Genomic DNA, 17,596 nt, shown 5'->3' on the forward strand with positions numbered 1-17,596 from the left:
AAGCGCTGTTTGGCTGTATTTTTATTTAAAGCGCTGTGTCGATGCGCTGAAAAACAACTATGAGCTCACGGCACTTTTGCACAACTGAATGCTATTTGAATACGATTGCATTTCATCGGCACTGCGCGTCCAAAATAAATTTGGTATTAATTGCCGTTTGGTAGGCGGCCACACTGCCCCGATAGGTACGCACAATCGAAGAACGATTGCCACCGATAGGTTGCGACGACGAATCCGCACGAATCCATGAGCCCTCGCACCGCCGAGTCTTCCAGCTCCTCCCGTTCGCCCAGTCGCCCAATCGTCATGTCCCAGACGCAGTGCCGCCAGTAAACAACCGCAGCCGAGTCAAGTCCGCAGCCCGCCATCAGCGGGAGCAGCAGAGTCAGGAGTCCGGAATCCGCAACCCGGAATCCGTTTCCCGGTTTCCGCAACAGGTTGCGTCGCCTTCGCCATCAGAAGGGTTTTAGTGCGAGGTTTTTTTTGTAGGCCAAGTGTGGAGTGCGTCCACGCGCCAGGATGCAGCAGCGCCGCCAGCCGGTGAATGGCAACGGAGCTGCCGCTGCCGCCGCCACCACCGCCGTTCGTTCGGAGGAGCAACAGCCATTATTGGGTCAGGATGCTGGCGCCAAGGAGGCGGGAACGCCGGGGAAGGCAACGGGACGCGGCTGTTACTTCTCGCTGGCCTTCTCCATCGGTTCGATGGGCCTGGCCTGCGGCAGCCTGTGGCAGATACCCAACAGCAGTGACCGCATCTCGCTGCAGCGCGGCCTGGTGCTCACCTCGCTGGGATTCATCTACTTCGTTTCGCTAACGGACTTCTGCAACAAATACCTGCTGGAGACGACGCATGGCCAGCGCTTTCGTCGCAAGTACCGCCTGATGATGTCCGACGTCCTGGAGATCACCAACAAGTGAGTAGGAGGGCGAACGCCCACTCAATTCACGGATGCGGCTGTTGCACGCACATTCGTATCGATTTTCCCGCACTGCCCACCCACACACACCCACACACGCACCTACTGCACTTGCGTTATGCAGTCAGGGGGGTGGTGGTGGTGGGGGGTGTCACTATCCCCAATTCCCAACTCCCAAAACCCCTTTTGTTTTTGTGTCAAATAAGTAGCTGCCCTTCCATCGACCACATGATTCATGCAATCTATTTATGCGTTTCAAATACTTATATAAGCTCATAATAATAGATACTTATGTTGGCCAATATCACTGCCATAAGTGCAACTGGAACGATTTACACACAGACGTAGTTAGTCAGTTAGGACTTCGGATAGCTAAAGCTGCAGCTTGCTGCTGTCATCGATTACGTATGTGGGCAATAAGCGTTATAACCAAGTAACAGGTATTCTCAACATCAATCAAATTCCCGCCTTAAGGTGGCGGCGGGTGACTCACTTAGTGACTTAGCTGCTGAGCTGAATTTAGCCCAAGTTGAAGCATAATTAGATTACACTATGAAGTGGAACCCTACCCAAGTGGTGGGCACTTCAACTTTTCCTTCACCTTTTCAGCCTTATCTAGGGAAATATATTACGCGGGCGCGAATCCAAAGCGCCTTACCCAGTTTTAAGTACACACTCTGGAGGGCCCTTCCTCTCCATCGACGTAGACAGATGGAACCATAGCAGAGTAGTATATACACAAAGCTCAGCTGGACAGTGGCTGCTGGCTGTTGTCCCCGACATTCGGCAATGGCGTTCCTTAGCCGACGCTGATTTATATCATCATCTTCTCGAGCACAGCGACATGCGGGTCAAGGTCTTGCGGCGGGCGTGGGATGTGGGCAGTGGGATGTGGGTTGTGTGTTGTGGGAGGCGAGGAGATGAGGAGCCGGGATAGAACGGGTTTTGGCTCAAGGCTAGTGGGTTTCAGTTTCGAAACGGAATAATTGCGGGGGGGAAACAACTATCAATCGACTTGAAACGCATTTAATCAGCCAGTGGAACATGCACTCTTTTCTCTCACACAAATATCCTGCAAATATCCTTGGCATTTGCTCAGTAATGTGATCTGTTCTCCATGCTTGAATGCACAGTAAAGCGAGTACAATTATTTGAGAGAATCAAATTTCACAGCTTTTCAATGCGCCTGATGCAAGCGCACAACAAAACGGCCATTCATTAGTAATTGCCCAACTATGGAGTATCCCCCTTGCCCGACTATTTGCCCCGCAATACCGCAATCCCGAGTGTTAATTAAACTGTGTGTAGAATTGTTTAACGCGCTTAAATTGAGGCTTTCCCCCCCGCGATTGCATACACACGTACATTGGTCATGATGAAACATACACAGAGTATTGCCATGTGCGGCCAATTGCTGTACACAGGTGTTACACAACCCGATCTCTGGACGGGAATGGGCTCGATGTGCTTTATCAGAGCCGTAAACTTGGATAAGCACTCATCACGTGTTTCCCACTCACTGCTTTCTTCTACTAAAACTTAGATTCTCATTTGCTTTCTTCTACTAAAACTTAGATTCTCATTTGCCATCACTTTTCTAGTTTCGAACTCAGAGCTTTCAACGCAGCTTTGTGCGTTAAGTATGCTATTCAGATTGTATGCCTGGCATCTATTAGTATCCGCCTGACCCGGACTACGCATCTAATCCCGGCCAGACGACCCAATTTCCTGGTGGCTAATTAATGGCCCACGATCGTTGTAAGTCCCACAGACAGACGCACTTCACCTTCGCGTTGGGAATCAGCGATAAGGCAATCAGCCGGAGCTCTGGTGATTGGCCCCGCCTATCTTCCGCCGCCCTCTATCTATCCGGGTCTGTCTGTTCGGTTTGGTTCTGTTCTGCTCTACTCGCCACTATCGGGTAAACGAATCGATTTGGGTGAGTGAGTGCATCCAGCATTGATAAGCGATAAGCGGCTTGTTGTTAGATGCTTAGGAGGCTTTTGAAAAGCTCGAGGGAATCGCGGAATCGGAAAACTGGGTATAATAAAGCAGCCAATCGACGTAGAACTATTCAAAAACTTTCCATCGCTTTTCGCCCCCTCCCTTGACTTTTGTCATACATCTTAATTGGACATAGTTGAGGCTATTTGTTTATTTGCATTACCGCTGACTTGCTGACTTGCTGGTTTGCTGGTTTGCTTGGATTGTGGACATACGCGGCGCTTCGACGTTGCGACCCAGTAACCGATATCCAAATCACATTCGATTCGATTGCCCGGCGTGGCCCAGCCCAGATATACGGCACCTGTACGCGAATATATATGTATGTAGTATAGTGCATGTGTATATAGTGGGTATAGTATAGTGTATATATACTATATATATAATAGACACCTTTGGGGCCATTCATTAGGCAGAAGCGGCGGCGCTTCTAATTGGAACTAATGCCCACATTCGATGTGGGGACTTTGCATCGGTTCTGTTGCGCTCCGAGTCCGAGTTTGTTTTCGAGTTCGAGTCCCATTCCCCTTTTGATTCCAATTCGGATTCAGTGCTGGAATGAAGCTACGGGTGCTACCGGGTGGGGTGCGTCAAGGTTAAGTGATCACTTTGCACTAGGCGGCGGAATCACGTTTGACTAATTGATTGCGTGGGCAAATGGGTCACAAAAGTAGGAGCACAACTGCTGCTGGAACTGAAGAAAAGAACTTATGAAGTTATTCAGTAAATCATTACATTCGAGTCTATTTCATTACTTGTATCGCAGGGGGTTGGGCAATCGCTGGCCATTAGTTTGAGGCGCCGGCTCCGTCGCTAATGACCAACATCCTGGCATTGAGCAATCGCCGCAGCAGGACCTTGACCCGGTGCCACCACCCTTGACCTTTTGTGGGTGCGCCATCGCCTGGTGAAGTCATCGTCTTCGCCATTGCGTGAAATCCTTATGCGAATGTATATGGAAACGTTGAGCTTAAATACTCGTAGTAGAGTGGGAGATTAGCTGGCTTTGGTGGGGGTATTGTGTTACCATTTGTGATTTAATGGCAATATATTCAAAACCTACAAAATCATTTCTTAACTTTTAGAGGTTAAAAAAGAAAGGATCGTTGAAATCTATTCAAGCTACGGAGATCAATTGTTTGGTTTGGCTTGCAGTCCACGATGCCAGTTACTTCCGATTCCGGGAAGCTCTTATCACTTGCGCACCTTGCCCCTTCCCTTGGACTTGGACTTCCTCTTCTTGGAGGTGCGGCGGGTTTTAGTCTTGCTTACGCCACAGCTGCTGCTCGATGAGGAGCTGATGCTGATGGAGCTGCTGCTCACGGGAAACTCACTGACTTCCACCTTGCCAGGATGGAAGCTCACTGATTTGTTGCCCTCTTTGCGTTCCTGCGACGGATGATCCTGCTTCTCATCCAGTAGCCTCTGCTCCCGCTTCTCGATGTCGTCGTAGGTGATGGCCTGAATCATCAACGGCCCACCATCTGGCAGAATGAAGTGCTCCGAGTCCGACATGGAGTGTTCAAATTGCACCGGAGAATGATAGGATATCGGAGCACCGGTTGCCGTGCTAAGACGATTGGCTTCCGGCTGATAGTTGACTGGCTTGGGCAATCGGGAACCCGACTTCCAAATGGACGACACCTGCTGCAGGGCGCTCATTTCACTCTTCGCACCGTCGCCACCTCCAAAGCCCGGGTCTTGGAACGTTGAAGGCTCCTGGTCAGCGCCGCCGGCAGCGCGCACTTGGCGATTGGAGCGTCGTCGACGATGACGAGTGGACTTGTCCTCGGGATAGGGCATCTGGGCCAGCTGCTCCATCATCGCCTTGTAGCGCGCATTCAGCTTGAGCGGTGGCACCTCGTACGGAGCATTCAGCGCTGCCTCGGGATCAAGCAGGATCTTTGATTTAACTGCCGGTTGTGGCGAAGGTTCTGTACTCTGCGATGGTGCATCCTCCAGCGGCAGAGGCATTCCGCCCAGCGCTTGCAGCTCGGGATCCATCTTTTGTGATCCCGCCGCCTCCGCTGCCTTTGGCTGATCTTCATCTCTGGCCGCTGCCGCTGCCGCCGCCGCTGCTGCTGCTCTTCTACTTGCGCGTCTGGAGCGGCGACTGGGCGAAGGAGGAGCGTTAAGTTGACGCACCATGGGGCGGTAGAGGTAGCGAACCACCTGTGGCTTTCTACCACGCTTGAGGGGAATCGACACAAAGTACTGGTAGCTCATGTCGATGCCATCCTCCATGGTGCGCGGCACCTTGTGCTGTTCCTTTCGAATGATCTTGCCAACCGTTGTGGCTTCTGGCTTTGGCGCTTCCGGGTGAGGCACCACTTTTGGGCTACCCGTGGACGTGGACGGCTGGCTGATTCTATTCACCGAAACGGGTGGTGTTCGTCTGGCCCCAGCTGGAAGCCTCGATAAGGTTTTGGTTTCTTCGATGTACGGATTCCTTGTTATTCCTGTCTTCGACTCTCTGGACCGCAGAAGCAACGAGCTCTTGGAAGGCGATCTCATTGGGCGATCTCTTCTAGCCTTTGGCGGTGTCACATACTGACTCATTGGATGTTGCACTGTTGACTCCTTTGGAGGACTCATCATCATCATATGGAGGTTCCTAGCTGGGCTCTTTGATTCATTTCCCTGCTGACTGGCCGCTCTCACCTTGCGTTGATTTATATATTGCCTAGGATGCTCTATGGATTCGTCCAAATAACGATTGGGGTGCTGTTTCACCGCTTCGTCCTTGTGCAGCTTAATCGTGGATAACTTCGGTTGCTCCATTGGTTGAATGACCCAGGAATCCTTGAACGGTTCACTTGTCGAGGCACCTGACTGATTTCTTGGCTGGTTCATGAGCAGATAAATGGATGGCTTTCGCGACGGATCCTTTGCTGAGAATGCTTCATACGTATTAGAATCCTTTGGTAGATCGTCTTTGGAGCGGTGCATCATGGCGGCTTCCTTCAGTTGAGCGGTTAGCTGATTGACGACATGATTTACCGACTGGCTGATTGGATTCGGCACCTTGACCATGGGCGTGAACTTTGGTGGCGAAATCGATTGCACCATGGGTGCGTTCATTGCCATCCTCGTTTTGGCGTTGCCCTTCTGCACGGGCAGCTTGTTCTGCTCCTTCTCCTTCTCCAGCTTCTTCTCCTGCTCCTTTTCCTGCTTCCTCTCCTGCTCCTTCCCCTGCTTTTTCTCCTGCACCTGCTCCTTCTCCTGCTTCTTCTCCTGCTCCATTTCCTGCTCCTTCTCCAGCTTCTTCTCCTTCTCCTTCTCCTGCTCCCTATCCTTGGGATTTTGGTTTTCCGGCGTTTTCACGTCCCTCTTCGATGAGACAGGCTGCATGATCTTAATCACCGTCGAGGTCAGCTTGATGGCCTTGCTACCCATCGCACCTTGGACTGCAGGACTCAGTTGCTCGGCGGTGCGCGTACTGATCCCGTTCCTGCACTCTATCACACTGGTATTGCTGGTGGTGGTATTCGAGTGGCGACTTGATGTACTGGACGTACTGCTAACTACAACGTTCTCCGTAGTGCAGCTGCTGGAGTTCGAACTGGTGCTCATGGCTGGGCTCTGAAGGCGACTCCGGCTGGGAACGGGACTACTAGCAACGTCCGGACTGGGAGAGCAGGAGATCGGCGGCTGCAATGTCTTGACGAGATCGGGTATCGGGTTTATGGTTGTGGCATCACGCAGAGGCACAACTTCCTTCAGCGCCACAACTTCGGTTGAACTGCTGGGCGAGCTGCTTGGCAATCTAAAGGATGATTGTTGGGACAATGGACTTGGTATGGACCTACTGGCTGACCAGTTGGGGGACCTACTCGTCTGGTTTCTTATTCTCCGCGGATTCATCTGGCGCAGCTGTGCCTGCATCAGCGCATCCACGTGCATGATCCGCTGGCTGGGCACACGGAATATGCGCGATGCTCGCCCCTTGCTCCTTGTTGTGCGCCCAATCTGTTCAGCCGGCAAAGGCATCAGTAGCTGCGACCTGTGCAGATGACCACCACCACCACTGCTGCTACTGCTGCTGCTGCTGCACCTGCACCGTTGCTCCAAATCTGCAGCGTGATCCGCCTTTCGCTCCTGCGATCCGCTGGCCAGTGGCGGAAAATGATCCTCGGAGGAGGACTTGCTGCACGGCGTAAAGCTCTGCGATGGCTTCATGATCCACTTGACCTCGTTTACGCGGCGGGAGATGGGCATCCTTGCGGCAGCCGGAGGAGCTGGCCTGCGACGCAACGTGGATGTGGCCGTGGTTTGCATAACCCTCGTGGCAACACCACCACCAGTTGCCCTTTTGGGCACTGGCTTGGCTGCATCTGCTGTCACTGCGTTCGCCGGAGTTGCTCGACTTGCTGGTTTCTTGGGCACAGCTCCAGCTGCTCCATTCGATGGTCTGGTACTGGACTTGGGTGCCGGCTGTGCTGCACCAGTACCTCCTCCCAATCTCGAAGCTCCTGCTGTGTCATTTGATGGCCCCTGCTTCCTTTGACTTGGTGGCTGCATTGCAGCAGCAGTACCACCTTTTGGGGTTCCAACGCCAGTGCCCGTTCTGCTCTTGAGCGCCAAGTTTCGATTGGCGGGAGTACGGCGGCCTCCACCTAAGAATTTAGACATCTCCGTGGACATTGCGCCTATGCCGAAAGTTTTGTGGTTGGGTCTTTTGGTCGAACGGGAATTTCAATTGATCTCGAAATTTAGTTTTTGTACTTTTTCTCAATGGTTAAAAACGATTTTGTTTAATTTTTATTCGATAATTTAACATAATGATTGGTAAAGGGAGTAAATAGTAATGACATACAGCGGCGGTACCTACTGTGATGTGGAAAAACATGTGTATTCAAATGGCTGTTATTTTGAAGCCATGGCATTGTTTTCAATCTGGAAATCAACCTTTCGATAGAGAAAACCCAAAATTGTAGTTTCTCGGCGAGATTGAGGGAGATGTGCTGTGCACCGATGAGTGGCGCCGCGGTCTGCGGACCATCGATGTGCTGTCCACCAGCTGGTCATGTGCCACGGCAGCCAAGGCATCCAGCGGCGGTCTACCAGTGCTGTCCGTCCGCCAAGTGCACACTGTGCTGCCACAACGAGTCGAAGCACGAGTGCCACTGCAGCTGCCAGCGCAACAGGCACATTGTGGAGGCGTTCAGCTGCCTGTTCCGGGTGAGCAAGTTCCAGATCCTGACCACGCTCTTCCTACTCGCCTATCACGAGAGCAGGCCGCTGCCGCGCTATCCGCGCGATCGCACCTGGTCGGTGATGGAGAACGTGAAGGCGCCGTACACGGAGCTGCACGACCTGAGGATCTACGACAGCATGTTCGATCGCTGTGGCCACCGCATCGATCCGCTGGACCGGCGGAACACGTACAAGCTGTTGCGCCTGATCTTTCTCGGCCCGGTGCTGGTGCCGGAGCAGCGGACCCAGCTGCTGGCCATGCTGTACAAGCTGAATGCCCGGGCCGCCTGTCCCGTGGATATCGGTGGCCTGCTGTCGGTGGTGCAGCATGTGAAGCTGGACGAGCTGGTATGCGGCATCTTGGAGCAGGACGGACGCACTAAGCGGTTCCACAGCGGGCGGCAGTGCTTGGAGCTGTGCAATCTGTACCAGAAAGTGGTCGCCACCGACAAGGAAGCGGTGATTAAGAAGCGTCGCCGTCGCAGAGAGAAGTCCAAGAGCAAGGATGCGGATGCACAGAAGAAGCCGCGCAGAACCATCACCGTGCAGATATACTGCACCCGTCGCGTTCCGGAGCCCGACGACATGAGCTCACGGAACGAGGGCACAACGCCAATTGTTCGCAGTACCGCCACCTCCTTGCGTCGCTCCTCCAACCGGAAGAGCTGGGCGCCGGCCAATCGGAGCAGCACCAATGCCTCGGAGAAGGGATCTCGCCGTGGCTCACACAACTCCGCCGGCTCGCCGAAGAGGAACAAGCCGGAAGCGGCCAACGTGGGAGTGCGCATGCAGGGCGGCGATCGATAGAGAACCCAGTGAAGCCTTCCTCTTGTGTCCTTAATCTCGGTCCATTTACATTTACTAAATTCCCTAATGCAAATGCGCTCTGCTCTTCATTTGGAAGGATTTTTCAAATATTTACTATAGTTTATACAGATGCACAGATGCCTGCAAATCCGGGACATTCAGTTTGTGTTTAGTTATGTCCTGCGCTTGCACCGCGGACTGGGCAGATACTCGCCGAGCACTTGCTCCTCGAGCAGACCTGTGTAGGTGGGTGGGATGACCATGGTATCCTGCGAGGGACTGCGCAGTTGCCTGTGCCTGTGCCGCCAGTCCAAGCTGTCATCTGCGTCCGCCTCATCGTCACTGGAGGAGGATGGCATTGAATCGGAGCAATCATTGACTAGGCTCTGTTTAGTCGTGGGAATTGCAGAAGCAGCGTGTTTGGCTCTCAAGCTCTCAAAGAACATGGCAAGTGGCGTGGGATGGGACAGTTTTTGGGGTTTGTCGGATAAACTGCTACATCCTGCGGCTTGCCGTCTACCACCTTCCATCCTAAACGTCGATTGGTCCCTTTCCATACTCCTCCTTGCATTGCAGCTGCTGGGGATTTCATTCCTCAGCGGATAGTTCTCGTAGTGGGTCGATGTGGATGGTCTCGTGTAAAGGGAAGCTTCATCATCCATGTGGTTGTTCGCCGCTTGTGCTTGGAGATGGGAGACAGCGTTTGAATGCAGCACCCTCACCTGGTTTTGATATGGCCCAGGTTCCAAGTTGATTGGATTCTGTTCCTGGCTGTAGCCACTTTGCTGGTGGCAATCCAGTTGCGGATTGTGTCTCGATCTGGACCGAGTTCCGCCCAGAGCCTGGACCACACCTCTAAGACCCTGAGCAGCGGCTCTTATGGCTCCAGCGCGATTCCCGCCCAGACTTTCTTGATATGTGGACTGACCAGCGTAGGAGTTGTTCCTTGGGCTGTCCGGCATGAGGTAGTTGTTCTGCGTGCAATAGGGCGAGTCCTCCCACCGCTGGCTAGCATTGCTTGGATAGTGACCAGGTGCTTGGTACTCCGGAAGCCATTCGGGGGTTCGCTCAACGGCTGCGTTTTCCACATGGTACTGTGGGTACTGTGGAAACATGAGCAAATGTTGGTGTTTCAGGAGCGCTGGCGCAGGAGGAGGCGATGGCGATGGCGGTGGCGGTGGACGCTGGGTGCGCAGTAGCGTGCGAGCGTGGTGATGCTGCTGTGGCTGCCACCTCATGGCGTCACTGAACAACATTGCCTTGTGGCGTCTGCAGGCACATGGCGGTGGAGTGGGAGTGGAACTGGGCTGAAGATATGCTGCATCTAGCGGAGGAGTGTGGTATCTGCAGCAACAGCTGTGCTCATCCTGCTGCTCCCCTGCCACATGGACCTGCACCTCTTGTGCTGGATCCACACTGGCCACCGAGGGAGCGGGCGCACAGGGACACCGGACACTGTCCGTGTTGGAGCTGAGCGCCCGGATGGAGGTGGTGGAGCGCAGGGAGCGACAGCTACACCTGGCGCCTCCCGCCACCTCGCCGCCACCCGGCTGCGTGTCCGTGTAGTATCTGCGACCCGTCTCCAAGTGCCGAGGTGCAGTGCTGGGAAGCGATGCCTGGTATTGAATTGCCGCCTTCCTGGTGGACGACTTCAGTGCTGAACTTCGGTATGGTGATTGTACTCTCGAGTACTGACTGGAGTAGACATCGGAGTGGGAGGGATATGTGGAGTTGGATTGAAATCTCTGCCTTTGTTCGCTCTGCTTGGCTGGCTCTCGACTTCTTTTCTGTGTCCAGTAGGAAGCATCCGAAGTGCTAGGAGTATCGGGAACTCCATGTTGTGCAGCCCACCGTTGGCCGCTGGAGGAGCGCTCTCGTTGCGAGGAGCGTGAGGAGGAACTGCAGGAGGAAGGTCTCTTCTGACTTCGCTCTTTGCTTGCACTGCGATTTGAGGACTTCGCTGCTCGTTGACTCTTCGGAGATGTGCCTCGGGATGATGCCTTGGATGAGCTCTTTGAGGAATATCCCACTTGGCTGCTACTTGGTAGCTTCTGATCTTGAACATCGCCTTCCACCCGACACATACTGTAGTTTTCCTTCTTGGGCTCACGATCCTGCTTCTTTTTCTTGACCTTCCGCAGACTGCGAAGCTTCACTGTGGCCGAATTGGTGATGCTTAATCTCTTGGCTGTGAATTCTTCTGGCAACAAAGCACCTAATATTCTTGGCTTAGATCGCGGCGTAATTATGGGTTTCGCATGGGATTTGGCTTGGATCTTGGACCGTTCCGATGAAGATGCACCTGAAGCTTCAGTGGATTGCTGTCGTATTGCTGCTTTAGCTGTAGATGGTGGACTCGACGACTTGGCTCTGGGTCTCTTCCGCGCCACGCGCTTCATCAGCTGGTGAAAGTCATTGGCCAAGTAGCAGGCTCTAACTCGATGTCCGCACTTCAAGTAATCCAGCTCACTGCTCGACTTTCGTGCCACCTTGACACTTTGGAGCACCTCTTGTTGGGCTTCGGCCAGGGCGAAGGTGCAATTACTGACCGGCGGCAGTTGGAAGGATTGCTGCGGCAATGCGCATTTGCAGTCGGGTTGGCATTGCGCCACCTCCAAGTGAGGTTGCTCCTGCTGGACTGGATCCCAACCCGCCAAGGTGCGTTCGCTGGCGGGTGTGCGAAATGGCAAGGACTGTTCGCTGTTGGCTTGTCCACGCATAACTTCGCTGTCCGGATGACAGTTCTGGAAGCGGGTTTCGGCCAAGGATTGGGGTCTCAGTGTGATGCTGCTGTCGCCCTGCTCGATCCTTTCATTGCAGGAGTACCCCTTAGACTTCTGCCAGCTGCAGGGTGCCGGCTGTGAGGCTATGTGGAATGGCCTTTTCTTGTTCTGACGCATCTGTCCGTAGCGCTCGCGGTTTTGTTGGTAGTTTGCATTCAAATTGTAGAGCAAATGGCGACCTGGTTCGATGCAACGCTTGCAGATGCCAGTGAATCCGCTGAGGATGCCCCTCGGCTGGTGTCGGCACTGGCATTCCCTGGGCATTTCGGGTGAGCTCGATGACGAAGCAGGCGTGGATGCAGTCGAAGAAGCTGGTAAGGATGTAGGTGCAGACGCAGATGGATTAGTAGGTGCCGGCAAATCCGATGGATAGGAAGACAGCGGCGAAAAGTGCGAGGGAGCATAGGCAGCTCTGTATGACTGCGATTGCCGGTGGAAGCAGTAGGGGAATCTCCGCCGCCTCTCGGGATTCGCTTGCTGCCGCTCCTGTTGGTTTTCGCTCCTGCGCCCCTGCCACCTTTCAGGGTGACGATTCTCGGAGGGACTCAACGATTGGGCAGTCTGTCCGCTGTCCACCTGCCTGACCCTCTGGCCATCCGCTTTGTGCGGCTGCTTGTCCACCTGCCTGACCCTCTGGTCATCCGCTTTCTCCACCTGCTTGTCCACCTGCTTTCTACGCCATTGCTCTTCTCGCTCATCCTCAGATGTGGAGGAATCGTCCATTTGCTTCTTTCCAGTTCCCTTAGTTACCGCGCAACACTCATTGGGGCAGGTGTCATTTGTGCAGCAGCACTTCTTTAACTTCTCTGATTTCTCCTTCAAAGATTTGGAGCCCTTCCTCTCAGCCTGCTTCTTGGCGGGCTGTTTGTTGTCCTCCATTGGTCGGGATTCCAGTGGTGGCCAAGAAGGAGCCAACACCGATGTGGCCACCGAATCGTCGCCCAGAAATCGCTGCTTCGCATTCGTATGGCGCTCGCCGCACGGACAACATGGTTCGGTGTCGCCCCAGTGATGCATGGAGATGCCGTAAAGCGGACAGCTCTCGCTCATGGCCGCCTCGTAGCTGGCCAGAATGCGATAGAACTCCGGCGAAATGCGACGGAAGCGCGCCGGATCGAGACGCCGTTGTGGCGCCTGGCGCAAGTCGAACTTGCGACGCAGGCACGGCAACAGCGGCTCCGTCCGGAGTGCCGCCTCCAAGCAATCGCTGGCCATGGGCTGTCCATCGGCCTGGAAGAGGCAGTCACAGGATGCGCCTGCCCGTCGCTTCAGGCAGGAGCAGCTGCCTCTGCGCACTGGACAACGATGGCCAGCCCTCTCCCAGTGGAATCTCCTTCGCTTGGCTCCCTTGCTGTGCACTTCCTGCGCTTGGGCATTGCCGAGGAGGAAGGGGTTACCATTACCATCTCGTGGCTCCGTGGTGGGAATGCATGTTGCCACCTTGCCTTCAGACTCCTCTGCATCCTTCATTTGGCTAGCTATTGGAGCCACTGCTCCGGACTTGCTGACTGGTTGTGTCTTCTTGCTGTCCCTGACCGCCAATCCATCGCTAAGGGCGGCCAGCTCCTCGGGGCTGAGCTTGTCCAGAAATACCTTCTGCTTGCGGAACCACTCGGTGGCCAGGTCGGGCACAAGTAAACGCTCCGATTTGCGGCTTTCGCCGGACAGGAGCTGCTCGAAGAGCGAACAACGGGACGTCTTGCCTTCGAGGGCTGATGATTGCGGTGGAAAATTGCTCATGCCCTTCTGCACGAAGCGGTCCAGACAGCCCGTGGAACGGGAGGTGCCGGTCTCCAGCAGTCGGGTTAGATACTGCCGCATGGCTCGTTCTGGACCAGGATCACATGGCTCCATTTGGGGTGCCTTGCGATGATGAGGGAGGGTGAGAGAGATGACAGTTGGGGTTGGATGACTGCTTCCGGTTGGTTACCAAAAATTTTGACGATTTTCCCAGATAATTTATGAGTTTTGTCGAAATCTGAAGGCTCAATTGAATTTTGAGTCATAAGAACGTAATCGCAAACTGTGAATCTAAGCCCAAGTCTTACAACCTTCATACGATAAGGTAAAATGCGTCATGCCAGCTTATTACTTTATTTTATCACATAATTGAGTAGTACATATGTATATAAAGGGGGAATTGTATAATTGATATTAGAACAATATGAGATCTAGAGAAAAGGCTTCCCAATCTCAACTTATTACTATCTAATAAGAATGCCTAAAAAATATGTATTAAAACATGACTATGCTTCCAGAATCGTGTCGGCCATCCAGGCGACATTCTCCTTCCTCGTGGGACTCATCGTCTGCAAGTCGACGTGCACCAAATCCTTTGTATATGCATCCCACTTCTTGATGGAGGCGTACGGCTGGTTCGGCACCGCCTACTTTATGTACGACATCTGGTCGATGTACAAGGTGCACACCCAGAAGATCGCCGATAAGCTGCACCTGCTGCGCATCACCAAGGGCAGGGAGCAGGGAGCGGTGGTGAGCAATGGTCATGCCAACGGCAAGGTCAACGGCAGCAAGTCACCGGCAAGTGGCAACAACAACGGCAGCACTCCAACCAATCTGCACGAGATCTGCGACTACGATGGAGCCTGTGTCCAGATACCCAAGGACGGTAGATGGGACTTCCTCAAGTACGTGGTCACGCACCCGGTCATGATGATACACCATGTCTTTATCGGAACCTTTGGATTGCTGGTGGTGACGGTAAGCACAACTTGCCACCACATACAACACATACATATACCTATGTTAATACCTATGTTAATACCTATGTACATATCTAACGATTTCAGTACATCCGCGGTGGCGGCCACTGTATCTATAGCTACATGTTCATGATGGAGTTCTCCACGCCGTTCGTCTCGTTGCGCAGCATCCTGAGCACCATGCGCCTCAAGGATTCTCGCGTGTACATCGCCAATGGGCTGCTCATGCTGGCCACCTTCTTCGTGTGCCGCGTCTGCATGTGGCCATACGTGATGTGGCGCTACAGCCTGGCCATTGAGGCTGCGTCCCTGTGGTCGGCCATGTGTGGCCTGCCCCGTGGATGCCTCATCAGCATCGCTATACTGTTCTTGCCACAGCTCTACTGGTTCTATCTGATGGTTTTGGGAGCTCTCAAGGTGCGTGGCAGTTGCATACGAATCGTTCTGTCTTGCTCACTTTCATGCATCTCTTTCCTTCTCTATTTCAGGTCTTTCTACCGCAGAAGAGGCGGCCACCCAATGCAGTTCTACCGGCAAAGTCTGCGACCACGCCCACGAACACGCCCACCCCCACCGCCGTCGTAAATGGCAAAAATTAGTGCAAATTGTATTTATTTTGAGGCAGAGTTCCAGCCGCATACGTATTGCGGAGATCTTGCTATTGTTTATACATTTTTAACAATTAATTATACAACAACTACAACGACCCACTACGTCGAAAGAGGAAAACTGAACACAGAATCGTGAGGACGAACGGAGATTATACATGGCAGCGTAATCGATGGCGGATTACAAATGAACAGAAGACATTGGACAGAAATTTAGTGTTAAAAAGGCATTATATACTAAAAAACTAAAGAACACAAAGAACTAAGAACGAGAACGAGAACAAAACTAAAACCAAATGCAGATAAGGCGAATAAACTATGTTGCTTATTTTTTGAAGCAAGCCCCCTAAACATAAACGAATTAATGTTGCATTCAATTTCCGCTATATCCACGAAATCGATGTTGTTAATCGCCCCAAAAAAAAAAAAACAAATTGTCGAGGGAAAAGCTTGTGTTAATACCATAAATGTTAGATATATATATTGCGTATGCGAAGGGATAACTGAGAAGCATATGAAAGCCAAAAGAAATTGGCCAGATGCACGGCTAGGAATGTTCGATGTGCATATATTGATATTGATATATATATATGTATATATATATATATATATATTGTATAGTGATCAAAGAATATATAGATACCCGGGGACCGTAGATCATTTTTCGGCCATCTATGTAGAGAATAAGGTGAAATGGAAAACGATGACAGTAGTTTGCTGCAACTTAACTTCCAGCCGACCAGAACATATATTTTCTGAATTGCATATCACGATATTTTAAAATAGAAAAATATTTGTAATCAAATATTTAACTGTGCTACACGAGAGTTAAGCATCAGTATCCTTTATCTTATCCTTTAAATTCAAAAGCGGTACTACTGTTTTAAATATTCTGATATGCTCATTTGTTTGATTTGTTTAAACATTTTCTTTATTAGAATATAAATACCACTTATATTATGTATGTATATTGGCCTATTTTGTGCGCTATAGCCTAACTTGTTTAGTTCATTACATTATAGCATTGAAAACTCTTCCAAAATAAACAAATAGCACAATCCAGACTTATAAGCATTACGGTCCCTGACATAGAATGAAGTCCTATTGGTTGCTTTTAAGAGAACTACCTATGTATGTATGTACGCTGACATTGGTGTATGTTTATTTGTGAAATGTATGTGAAACTAGCACAAAATCAAATTTTAATTGAGCTTACAAGATTATAATTATATATGTAGTTAACTATTTATATGTAATAATGTGGCGCAACATCGTACAAGGATGCGCGGTGGTTTGGCTTATTGCCAAGTCCATGGAAAACGCGAACCGGCAGCTCTTAGGAGTTTTATGTATGACCGGTCCCAGATTGGATGATTAGTTATGCGTAGAGATGTATGCGAAACCCATGTATTTTGAACTGTACAAATGGATTTAGCCGAGTGCATAGTGTAGATGAAGTGTATTTTTGAGTGGTCAGGCTGCCCCCATGGCCACCGAACGAATGGACGAAATAAAGTTGCTACAGTTCCACAGTACATCAGTGTGTCTGGACTTGTTTACTCTGCTGGGCAGCTAGATTGCTGAACTGCTGGACTGCTGGTTCACAAGGTGGCCCGTTTGCTGTTGGGCAGCGCATCGCTCTCGTCATCGCTGCGATCCGCTCGTCGCCGCTTCTTTTGGTGCTCCTCCACCAGCTCCGAGGTGCGAATCTTGTTGCCCGTCATCTGCAGCCATTCAATGTACTGAAATAGAAAATGGATAAGTTTTGTCAATGAAGTGGCTGCCAGTTTGGGGAATAAAGAGTTCCCAAGTTTGAAAAGTCGCAAAGAACCCACCTGACTGTTGGTGCGCACTCCAGCCTCGTGCAGCTTGGCCTCGATGTTGTCCAGTCGGTGCTCCGCCTTGGCCGCCTGTCCGTCGCTCTTGGAGATGTCCAAGAGGTGGCGTACCCTTTGGCGCAGCGTCTCGAAGATGATGCGCCCGATGACGTGGTTGCGATCGTAGGGCGTCAGATAGCGACCGAACTCGTAGAAGTAGGGGTGCAGGCGTCCCAGCTCAATGTGGGTGGTCTCCGCCTCGCAGACGGCCTTGTGCACATTGCGATAGATATCCGGCACGGCGACGGTGAAGTAGGCATTGTTTACCTTCAGCTCCTTGATGTACCACAGCGGCAGATTGACCGTCCTGCCGGGTTCCAGGTCATCGGATTCGGCACCAGAGTCCAGGAATCCTGCATAGAACTCGATATTAATGAAATTGAACTGGCCAGGATGTGCGTCTAACCATTATACGAATCACTCACCCATCCGCTGCAGCTTGGTGTTCACCCGGCATTCCACCTTTTCCTGGGTCACGAATATGTCCTCGATGGAGTAGTAGTTCGGAAAATAGTTCATGCTATTCATTGCGAAGCCAAGCTTTGTGATTCGTTGATCTTTAATTTAGGTAAATTCAATTTCTTAAGTGCGCGGCCTATCGCCTATCGATATCAGATGCATTTTGCCGGGGGTCTATCGAGGCTAAAACAGCTGTTCACTTGGTCAGGTTTTATTTACTTA

General features: G+C 51.8%; 5 protein-coding genes across 6 annotated transcripts; 2 read left to right on the plus strand and 3 right to left on the minus strand.

Annotated features, from left to right (window-relative positions):
* The first annotated feature begins 182 nt into the window (after positions 1-182).
* Positions 183-16,573, plus strand: LOC120456406 (ceramide synthase). Its single transcript, XM_039643237.2, has 4 exons — positions 183-914; positions 13,966-14,428; positions 14,518-14,847; positions 14,919-16,573. The coding sequence occupies exons 1-4, from the start codon at positions 520-522 to the stop codon at positions 15,027-15,029; spliced, it is 1,299 nt and encodes a 432-aa protein (XP_039499171.1). The 5' UTR covers positions 183-519; the 3' UTR covers positions 15,030-16,573.
* Positions 3,058-7,736, minus strand: LOC120456404 (serine/arginine repetitive matrix protein 5). 2 transcript variants are annotated; one of them, XM_039643234.2, is made up of 4 exons: positions 3,985-7,736; positions 3,677-3,925; positions 3,315-3,615; positions 3,058-3,225 (listed from the first exon to the last, which is right to left on the minus strand). In XM_039643234.2, exon 1 carries the CDS (start codon positions 7,563-7,565, stop codon positions 4,116-4,118), a length of 3,450 nt encoding a protein of 1,149 aa, XP_039499168.1. In that variant the 5' UTR covers positions 7,566-7,736; the 3' UTR covers positions 3,058-3,225; positions 3,315-3,615; positions 3,677-3,925; positions 3,985-4,115. The 2 variants fall into 2 exon arrangements, with proteins under 2 accessions (XP_039499168.1, XP_039499166.1); XM_039643232.2 differs by having other exon boundaries at positions 3,677-7,736.
* On the plus strand, positions 7,781-8,997 carry LOC120456407. Its single transcript, XM_039643238.2, has one exon. The coding sequence runs from the start codon at positions 7,881-7,883 to the stop codon at positions 8,922-8,924; it is 1,044 nt and encodes a 347-aa protein (XP_039499172.1). The 5' UTR covers positions 7,781-7,880; the 3' UTR covers positions 8,925-8,997.
* Positions 9,042-13,846, minus strand: LOC120456403. Its single transcript, XM_039643231.2, has one exon. The coding sequence runs from the start codon at positions 13,559-13,561 to the stop codon at positions 9,098-9,100; it is 4,464 nt and encodes a 1,487-aa protein (XP_039499165.1). The 5' UTR covers positions 13,562-13,846; the 3' UTR covers positions 9,042-9,097.
* LOC120456408 (DNA replication complex GINS protein PSF3) lies at positions 16,175-17,545 on the minus strand. Its single transcript, XM_039643239.2, has 3 exons — positions 17,341-17,545; positions 16,874-17,268; positions 16,175-16,780 (listed from the first exon to the last, which is right to left on the minus strand). The coding sequence occupies exons 1-3, from the start codon at positions 17,441-17,443 to the stop codon at positions 16,640-16,642; spliced, it is 639 nt and encodes a 212-aa protein (XP_039499173.1). The 5' UTR covers positions 17,444-17,545; the 3' UTR covers positions 16,175-16,639.
* Positions 17,546-17,596: the final 51 nt, after the last annotated feature.

Source organism: Drosophila santomea, chromosome X (assembly GCF_016746245.2).
Source record: "Drosophila santomea strain STO CAGO 1482 chromosome X, Prin_Dsan_1.1, whole genome shotgun sequence".
Taxonomy (NCBI): Eukaryota; Metazoa; Arthropoda; class Insecta; order Diptera; family Drosophilidae; genus Drosophila; species Drosophila santomea.

Excerpts from the sequence above, each read along its gene's own strand:
- LOC120456408 (XM_039643239.2), bottom strand. The coding sequence starts at position 17,443 with ATGAATAGCATGAACTATTTTCCGAACTACTACTCCATCGAGGACATA. Across the intron at positions 17,269-17,340 it reads CACCAAGCTGCAGCGGATGG|GATTCCTGGACTCTGGTGCC; the intron begins GTGAGTGATTCG and ends AGTTCTATGCAG. Across the intron at positions 16,781-16,873 it reads GAGTGCGCACCAACAGTCAG|TACATTGAATGGCTGCAGAT; the intron begins GTGGGTTCTTTG and ends TTTCTATTTCAG.
- LOC120456403 (XM_039643231.2), bottom strand. The coding sequence starts at position 13,561 with ATGGAGCCATGTGATCCTGGTCCAGAACGAGCCATGCGGCAGTATCTA.
- LOC120456407 (XM_039643238.2), top strand. The coding sequence starts at position 7,881 with ATGTGCTGTGCACCGATGAGTGGCGCCGCGGTCTGCGGACCATCGATG.
- LOC120456404 (XM_039643234.2), bottom strand. The coding sequence starts at position 7,565 with ATGTCCACGGAGATGTCTAAATTCTTAGGTGGAGGCCGCCGTACTCCC.
- LOC120456406 (XM_039643237.2), top strand. The coding sequence starts at position 520 with ATGCAGCAGCGCCGCCAGCCGGTGAATGGCAACGGAGCTGCCGCTGCC. Across the intron at positions 915-13,965 it reads GTCCTGGAGATCACCAACAA|AATCGTGTCGGCCATCCAGG; the intron begins GTGAGTAGGAGG and ends CTATGCTTCCAG. Across the intron at positions 14,848-14,918 it reads TGGTTTTGGGAGCTCTCAAG|GTCTTTCTACCGCAGAAGAG; the intron begins GTGCGTGGCAGT and ends TCTCTATTTCAG.